The sequence below is a fragment of the Phaenicophaeus curvirostris genome, chromosome 3, assembly GCF_032191515.1.
Source record: "Phaenicophaeus curvirostris isolate KB17595 chromosome 3, BPBGC_Pcur_1.0, whole genome shotgun sequence".
Lineage (NCBI taxonomy): Eukaryota > Metazoa > Chordata > Aves > Cuculiformes > Cuculidae > Phaenicophaeus > Phaenicophaeus curvirostris.
Genome location: NC_091394.1, coordinates 84947370 through 84956714, shown reverse-complemented (window position 1 = coordinate 84956714; position 9345 = coordinate 84947370). Strand labels below are relative to the sequence as shown.

Genomic DNA, 9345 nt, shown 5'->3' with positions numbered 1-9345 from the left:
TCTCAGGAAATCAGTGGTTGACTGCATTTCTCTGTAATTACACCTGGCTCAGGATTAGCTGTGTTTTATTAATCCAAAGACTGTTTCAATTTGTCCAGACAGTCAATGCTGCATTGCTCAGTAGTTGATGTGTCTCTTGCAAATCAGGATGCGTGTAATATACACGGTGATCTTGAAAAATATTCAATAGCTTGTGTTATATAAGAAAAGCAGTGCACAAACCAGACTGATTCTCAGGGCAGGCAGAGATGTGGGGTTGAAGTAGTTTTAAATAACACTTCTTCCCTCTCTCAACGATTCTAAGCTGCTCTTTGACCACTCCTCAGCCCTCTGGAGAGCCCTTGCCTCAGAATCTCCAGCACTCAGCATTTCCTATCACATGAAGTTGCTAGGGTGCAAACACAAGAACTTTACATACTCTCTGCTAGAGATACATAGACCCGTTGGAGTGGGACCAGAGGAGGGCCACAAAAACTATCAGACAGGTGGAACACCCCTTCTGTGAGGGAAGGCTGAGAGTTGGAGTTGTTCAGCCTGGAGAAGACAAGGCTCAGGGAGACCTTATTGCTGCCTTTCAGTACTTAAAGGGGGCTTATAAGAAAGATGGAGGTAGATAGATAGTTTAGCAAGACTTGTAGCAACAGGAGAACAGATAGTGGGTTTAAACTAAAAGAGGATTGATTTAGACTAAATATAAGGAAGAATTTTTTTACTGAGAGGGTGGTGAAACACTGGATCAGGTTACCCAGAGAGGTGGTAGATGCCCCATTCCAGGAAACATTCAAGGTCAGGTTGGATGGGGTTCTGAGCAACCTGTTCTTGTTAAAGATGTCCCTACTTCTTGCTGGGGGTTTGCACTGGAAGATTGTTAAAGATCCCTTCCTACTGAAATTGTTCTATGATTCTATGATTAGGAATTAACCAGTGCAAGGGCAGCAAGTGTGCACGTATGCACGAGCATATGCCTGATGAGGGAGACCAGCCCTGTTCCAGCTGTTTCAACAATGCAAAGCAGGCAGGAATGTGTTGATAACAATAGCAATGACTATAAACAAATTCATCATTGGAACAGTTAGCGGGGAAAGCTATGCACAAGTCCAGGTGAGGACCCAAGATCTATCTAACCATAACTGAATCAGTATGGTGTTCACCATCATGGCTTCAAACTTTCAAGGATGGCTAAAGAAACTTCAGCTCTTGATGTGTGAGTTTACTTTATTTTAGGCTCCATTGGCTGAAATGGGCACTTAGGTGTCTACATGTAGACATCAAATTTTAGAGTCTTAACCTGGAGCTGAATTCTACCCTGTGTGTACCTCAGATATTGTCAAACTGGAGGTTGCTAGCTCCTCTAGAGAAAGAGGATGCTGGGCAAATATGCTCAAATTTGGCTGCCTTTTTTTTGTTTTGTTTTGTTTTGTTATTTTCTGAAGGATGAGAGGTTTCCTTCCACATGGTTATAGAACAGTCATGGCACAAGTACTACTCTGGAATCTCTAACAGAGACGCATACTGAGCTAAGCTTGGTGCTATAGTCGAGGCAGCTGAATGTCTGCACAATTGTTCTTACGACACGTTTGCACAATCCTGTGTTAGATTTAACATGTGTGAAGCCACCACCCTCAGGTTCTACATTTCCTGGGACTATTGCCATACGATATCTAGCACAAGAAGGATCATAGGCTGCTTTTATGAGGCAGAAATTCCACAAGATAAAATTAAATACTTCATTAGTACTTCAGAGGCAAACCAAAACTCTGTATTATGTGATTATTCTTCCCCACAACCACTATGTTTCAGGGCATGCAGCATACAAGCCTGAGTTTATTTACGTCATCCCACCTCTCAGACTAACTTTGAAAGAGACCTGCCTTCTAATGTGCATCTCATCAATTACTCAACCTTTCCTGAACCATTACGCTGCATACCTGTTAGGGCAGTGACTACAATGAGGTACACTAAGAACATTACAAGACAGAGCTTTTTGCTTTTAGCAGTCTGCAGACCATTTTTCTTACCACTGCTTTTACCTGTTCAAAGGTGGTAGTTTAATAAAAAAAAACTCTAGGAAGAAATATTTTGAACCAGATAAAGTTTATTTACTTTGTAAAGTTATATTACAATATATACAGTTTCTATTTACATATACACCTTTCTAAGAAATGAAGCACCATATGATACAGTTAGTATTTCAGATGAATTACAGAAATTTAGTTTTGCATCCAAATAGTTATATCTACAGACAGACACTGGTGAGAACCATGTTCTCCTAAGGAGCTGACTTCAGTGTTTTGAATTAGACTGCTAGAGATGTTACCAAAAAGAAATTTCATTGCTGTCAGCTATCAGTCTGCTACGCTTCAGGATATGAGATCTTAGTTATGCCATTTCCAGGACTATGTGCAATCCTAACCCTCAGAGAAAGACAGAGATACAGACGAAAGGTATTCCATGAGACATGAGAATGCAACACTTCCATCAGTAAGATTTTTACTGTCATCAGAAACAGAGTTTAATTAGAATGGAAAAAGAATACTGGTTAAGTGTTTATAGGCCTTATGCAAAGTGAAGTTAAAAACTTGGAAGCTCATGTGATACAGTCATGCATTCCCCAAGGAATCCATTTACTCTTAAACGCCCAGTCTCACAGCTACAAAACTCCTGGCCTAATCCCCTTAACTGAAGGAGAAAGACTAGCTGTTTGGCTTGTAACCTTTATGCCACCATCAAGAAAAAAAGAAGGCTCTGTCCAAGGCACAAAATTTCCTTCAAGTGCATAAAAACATTTGGAGAGGGAAAATGTAAAATGAGGTATCTAATAAACCATAGGAAAAAAGAAAGCGCCTAGACTGTTTTGAGAAACATCTCAGAGATTTTACATAGACAATAGCTCCATTCACCTGATTGTGGGTCAAGTTTTGTACAAACTATACCTTTCATGCTACCCAATTTATGCTTTTCATATTTTTGCTTCACTAGACGTTGGATCTAATGGCTGGAAGAAAGCATTGTTACTCTGAGGACAGTTATTATGACAGACACAGGTGTTGATCAACATCATTGGCTTTTTTAGGACTTTGCTGTGAGGACAGTGGAATTCAACTTGAATCGTTTTGGTGTTGTGTGGGGTACAGCATCGCCCATCACTGCAGAGGCCACAGTAACGAGGTTTGTATGTCTGCACACTAGTGCAGTTCTTGTATTCAAAGTGAACAGCTTTCATGGACTTCCTTGTTCGGACACATTTCTTCCCTTTCTAAGAGAAATATGAAGAAACATTATGCTATAACATTGCATAAGACAAAGAAAGCAATTAAAAAATGGCATGCAAGGATACAGGTCTAATCTGAAAACTCAAATTTGTTGTCTTTGCTTTTTGAACAGCAATAATACTCTGCAGCTACTTCAATAGTTACTTACAGGTAACTCCTGTGAGATCTGCCCTTTGGCAATGGTGTATTATTGGGTCAGTAATAAAGGACAAATAATTAAAGCCCACTGTTGTCATCTGAGACAAGCCAAATCAAAATTCATTATAAAACCATACTGTACTGGAAAACTTCTCAGCCTAATGTAGTTCCAACAGAGTATCCGCAAGCCAAATGAGCAAGTTACAGTAGATTCGGGGGGGGAAAAAAAAAAAAAGAGGGCTAAAATGAACCTCAAAAGTCATAGCCCATGGTGGAATCAGCTTTGTCCATGTTATTCTTAACAGATGGTTGTCTAACTTGTTCTTGGAAGTCGTCTGTTACAAATACTCTGCATCTGCCCCAGAAATTCCTAACCATTCACTATTCTTACTACTTGGAAGTTTTTCACTCTTGTCTTAATTTTTATGCAGTCTAAATTCACCACTTCTTGTTGTCCCCCCATAGACTCAGAACCAGCTGAAATATCTGAACACAGTTATGAGAATGCATCTCAGTTCTTGTGCATTCAGGAAAAAAGTTCAGTTCAATCAAATTTTCCCCTAGATGAACATGTTTTCTAGAACTATGATAATTCTTGTTAGCTTTCCCAACTGCTCCCAAATGTTTCATGTCCTTTTCAAAACACAGTATTTAAATCCACACTGTGTATTTCAAAGACCTTAGCTACGCCTTCCCACACTTAGAAAGTTAAATAAAGCAATGGCCCTTTTACCTAGCTACATGTTATTTTCCCCGACAGTAACGCTTGTATAATGTGTAGAAGCGGCAAAAAGTCACCTCCCTTACATACACATTTATTGCACCCAAAGTGCCTGTGTTAGATTTGCTTTTGGAAAAAGCATAAGGATTAAGATAAGGTTTAATTTAGCCAAGCAGATTTTGCAGGATTTCACACACTCCTCTGCAGTTCCAGATGCTCAACAGACTAGAAATCCGACATATCCATTCTGCATGATTGGAGCAGCTCTGAAGTATACACACAGGTAGCACAATTGCATTTGTGGCCGAAGGTAGACTGCGTGACCTGTCAAAATCGTTCATACATGTAATACCTCTGATCTGTTTGGGATGACTCAAATGATGATAGAATCATAGAACAGTTTGGGTTGGAAGGGACCCAATAAAGGTCATCTAGCCCAAGCCCCTGCAATAAGAAGGGATGTCAGGTTGTGGGAGAATCAGGTTGTTCAGATCCCTGCCCAACCTGACCTTGAATGTTTCCAGGGACAGGGCATCTACGACCTCTCTGGGCAACCTGTTCCAGTGTTTCACCAGCCTCAGTGTAGAAAATTCCTTCCTTATATCTAGTCTAAATCTATCAGTTTAAATCTATTCAGTTTAAAACAGGTCCTACTAAAAAGTCTGTCCCCATCTTTCTTAGAAGTGCCCTTTAAGTACAACAATCCAAATTCTCTCAGCCTTTCCATGCAGGAGAGGTGCTCATTTCATTTTTGTGGCTCTCTTCTGAATTCTCTTCCACAGGTCCATGTTTTTCCTGCAGTGAGGACTCCAGACGTGGAAGTAGTACTCTGGAGGAGGCCGGGGGGTGGGGGAGGTCTAATGAATGTGGAGTAGAGGGGCAGAATCACCTCCCTCAACTTGCTGGAGATCCAGCACAAAACTGCTGAGCAAACACAGCAAGTCTAATGCTTACTAAAAACATGAGGCTTGCTACATGTATGCTTAAAGGTGAATTTACATACACTTGCATCTGGAGCATTCTAGACCATAATAGCACAACCCTGAAGTTAACAGCTGAAGAGACTCTGCTCCCTTACCACTCTTTGCAGCATACCTTATCGGATGGCTCTTCATTTTCACAGGGTCTTATCATGCAAAGCCGTGTCTGCCTCACCATCTCACACTGCTGATTTCTGTTGGTAACACGGGTGGAAAAGCCCATTCCACAGCTTTTGGAACAAGCACTCCATTCTGTTGTCTGCTCAATACAATTGGCACTTGAATCCGACACATCAATCCCGAGTGTTGCCTCTTGTCTGTAGGCTGGAGACAAAACCTCACAGAACTTTATTACAAGAAAAACTCATGTGAAAATCCAGTATTTAATTGAGCTCTGCCACAGCTGGGAAGAAAAATGTGACACAAAAAAAGGTCCAAAATCCATGCTTTTGACAGAAATTAGGAATTTTTAAAGGTACCTTTTCAGGAGCCCTGGATGGTAACTTCCTACATATAAATACAACAGGAAAGTGTATATCAGTGCAATCAGCTAAACATTTAGATTCAGTTCACTCCAGTCTAGAGCTGGAAGCCGATTTTTTAACCAGTTTAGAATTCTACTTTAATCTTACTCTTTCTATTGGAGATGCATCACAAATCTGTTCTAAAGATACATCATAAAAAAATTGTATTAGATATGATTTGAGAGAGGCAGAATGATTTATCTAAACTAATAAAGAGCATGAAAGTAAAGTCTTTTATTATGATAATCATAAAGTCACCTGATCTTGTCAATTATTGACAGATTATAGCTGGAGTCATGGTGGTGAGGGAGGAAGAAAGTAATTTCCAGGATTTACCACAGCTACTCAAAGGCATAGCTAACACTGATCATCATCCTGTCCTCATGGCAGGGTTAAGCTATATTATGCAAATACTGCTAACTGTATAGTTTGGTTCAGTGGTTATCACAGGAATAAACAGAGTGAGGCAGCACCACTGAGACGTCAGTCACAGCTCTTGCTAGCAAGCCCCTCTACACAGCGTTTTTGCTTTTTGCCTGGCAAATCTACGAAAAAAGTGGCCCCCCAGGAGGGATGGCCATTGCAACAAAGAATACAGATAATCCATCTGTAGGCATTTTATGGATTAGCACGTCACTGTCAGACAAATCAGAGAAAAGGAAAGGTAGTAGAAAGGTGACAAGCTCTTTGTTTATACCTTAGGTGCCTTACAACTGACACTTCATAGCACTCTGAAAAGTTATTAGAGCTTTTCTTCCTGGATTCTTCCTTACTTGTTTTTCAAATGGATTAGCTGAGTTGCAGCATAACTAACTGCTTAAGACTGCAAAGAGCAGTGACTGGAAGAGAATGCAGTGCCGTCAATGCTCACTAAAAGTAGCTTATTATTCACGTTGAACTAACAGTCTAATTTAAAGGGGACAGAGACACAATTCAATAAGAAAACAGGGGGAATATATTATGTAGCTTTTTTCAATCACAAAGGCACTTCACAAGTTTTACATTTTGGAATGGGATGTTTTTTCTCAGATCCGCTCACTGTGTTTATAACCACTGCTTTAGTTGTAAATCCAAGTACTTTGTAATGCTTTTAATGCCAAAATAATGATGTGAGCTCTAGCACAGACAGGGAGAAATTTGTTGGCATTTTAGCTACCATGCTGACCATTTGTAATAGCTGGGGAATTTCAGCCGGGGCAAAAAAAAATCTCTTGTAGACTAAACTGTTATAACAGTATTTATGAATATAATAACATATTCTTTCAGAGCAACTAGCAAGACCACAGCTTTGAGTTTTTTTCCCGGGGGGGGGGGAGGAGGGAAATATTTGGAGTATTATGAGCTGCCCCCTGTTTTATTCTGCTCACTGCCCTGCACCAGATAAAACAACAATTTCAGAACTGGGAACTAACTCAAGTCAACCACCTGTTAAAACTGATACACACCTGCATCCTCTGCATATATTTTTCTCTTACCCATTGAGCTGTGCCTTTAGTCATAATCACTGGTATACTTACTGGTGACTCTAGATGTGAAAAAACATCAGAAAAAAATGACCGTACTAGACAATGTGTCTTAAATTTGGCAAGCTCATGGATATTTCCAATAAGGTATCACCTCCTCCTCACAATGCCCGCGATACTTTTAGTTTCCTCACCAGCCATAGCAAAACCTCCCAAAATCACTTCATCTTCAGGGTCACAGATCCACTTCTCACAGCACTCTCCAGGGACTTCAACTTTCCTGGGGAACGGGCAGTCCGGCCCGGGGAGCAGCAGGTCCAGGTTGCAGCGGGGCAGGCAGCCGATCTGTCCGTCTCGGCAGGTGCACTGGTACTTGCAGCTGGGCTGGAACGTTTCCCCGTTGCGGTAAATCATCCCATCAAACACGCAGTTGTCTCCCTCCAGCACTAGTGGAAAGAGCGAATGGATGTCATGGAGAAGGGAGGGCAGCCAGCACCCTTCTCGTGCCTCCCACTACACCGTGCTCTCCCTGCCAGTCACAGAATCATAGACCCATAGAACCATAGGATCCTGGAATCACAAAACCATAGAATCATAGAACCATTGGGTTGGAAAAGACCTTTGAGATCATCAAGTCCAACTGTACCTGCCCACTACTAAATCATATCCTTAAGCATTTCATCTGCCTGTCTAAATTTTAAATACCTCCAGGGATGGTGACTCCACCGCCTCCCTAGGCAGCCTCTGCTAGTGCCTGATAACCTTTTTGGTGAAGAAATTTCTTCCTAATGTCCAATCTGAACCTCCTCTGGTGCAACTTGAGGCCATTCCCTCTCATCCTTTTGCCTATCACTTGGGTGAAGAGGCCAGCACCCACCTCCCTACAACACCCTTTCAGGTAGTTGTAGGCAGTGATAAACAGACCCCAAATATAAAGTCCTGACCTTTCCTGTTTTAGGGCTGTGATTTTTCCAAACAAACAAAGTTAAATTATTCAAATTGAGCAAAATTAAATTATTCAAATGTCAGCAATTCATTATCATATCTCCCAGGATTCCCATTTCAGCATTTCAGGGGATATCACTTGACGTTCAGTGTACGATTTCATACAGCAATATGTACTGAGCATGATATGTTGGTGGAATAAGCACAAAATCAGAGAATCACAGAATCACTAGGTTGGAAAAGACCTTCAGGATCACCGAGTCCAACCATTCCTATCAACCACTAAACCATGCCCCTGAGCGCCTCATCTACCAGTTTTTTAAACACCTCCAGGGATGGGAACTCAATCACCTCCCTGGGCAGCCTGTGCCAGTGCCCAATGATCCTTTTGGAGAAAAAGATCTTTCTGATGTCTAGGCTGAATCTCCCCTGACGGAGCTTGCGGCCATTCCCTCTTGTCCTGTCCCAGTCACTTGGGAGAAGAGGCCAGCACCCTCCTCTCCACAACCTCCTTTCAGGTAGGTGTAGAGAGCAATGAGGTCTCCCCTCAGCCTCCTCTTCTCCAGGCTAAACAACCCCAGCTCCCTCAGCCGCTCCTCGTAACCCTTGTTCCCCAGCCCGTTCCCCAGCCTCGTCGCTCTTCTCCGGACACGCTCCAGCCCTGCAGTGTCCCTCCCCCCCGCCGCTCGGAGCCCGTAGGGCCGCGCCGCCCGTACCGGCGCAGAGGCCGCGCTGGCAGTGGAGGCCGGCGGCGCGGTCGCAGGGCAGCGCGGGGGAGCAGCTCTGCCCGCGCTGCCGGGCGCACACGAGGCAGCAGCCGCAGGCGTCCAGCACGGCCGGCACGCCCGGGGCGCAGCGCGGCGGCTCCGGGGGGCAGCGCCCGCCGCACGCCCTCCCGCACGCCGCGCCGGGGGGCTCGGGCTCCGCCAGCCCCGCGCCCAGTCCGAGCAGCAGCAACACCAGCAGCCCCAGCCCGCCGGCCCTCGCCATGGCCCCGCCGCGCCGCTCGGCGCTGCCATCGCACCCGCTTATATAGCGGCGTGCGGGACCCCCTCCCCCCCACTCCCGCGGGCCGGGGCGGGAGCTGGAGCCGGGCCGGGCGCTCCCCGCGCTGCCCGAGCGGAGCCGCGCCCGCAGCCACCGGCGGCGCCGAGCCAGGGGCCGCCCTCAGCCCCGGAGCCCCGAGGGCCTGCGGCCGGCACGGAGTCGCAGAGACATAGCACGGTTTAGGTTGGAAGGGACCTTAAACATCATCCAGTTCCAACCCCCCCGTCATGGGCAGGGACATCCCACTGGATCAGG

The 9345-nt window shown here is 44.3% G+C and overlaps 1 protein-coding gene across 1 annotated transcript; it reads right to left on the bottom strand.

Moving 5' to 3' along the window:
• Nucleotides 1-2661: 2661 nt before the first annotated feature.
• On the bottom strand, nt 2662-9033 carry CCN3 (cellular communication network factor 3). Its single transcript, XM_069854573.1, has 4 exons — nt 8760-9033; nt 7293-7544; nt 5227-5435; nt 2662-3256 (listed from the first exon to the last, which is right to left on the bottom strand). Exons 1-4 carry the CDS (start codon nt 9031-9033, stop codon nt 2960-2962), a joined length of 1032 nt encoding a protein of 343 aa, XP_069710674.1. The 3' UTR covers nt 2662-2959.
• Nucleotides 9034-9345: the final 312 nt, after the last annotated feature.

What these genes read in the sequence shown, in the direction of transcription:
- CCN3 (XM_069854573.1), bottom strand. Translation starts at nt 9,033, where the DNA reads ATGGCGAGGGCCGGCGGGCTGGGGCTGCTGGTGTTGCTGCTGCTCGGA. An exon ending in GGGAGGTTTTGCTATGGCTG is followed by an intron (nt 5,436 to 7,292) that starts GTGAGGAAACTA and finishes TTTTGTCTCCAG; the next exon opens with CCTACAGACAAGAGGCAACA. An exon ending in ATGAAGAGCCATCCGATAAG is followed by an intron (nt 3,257 to 5,226) that starts GTATGCTGCAAA and finishes TATTTCTCTTAG; the next exon opens with AAAGGGAAGAAATGTGTCCG.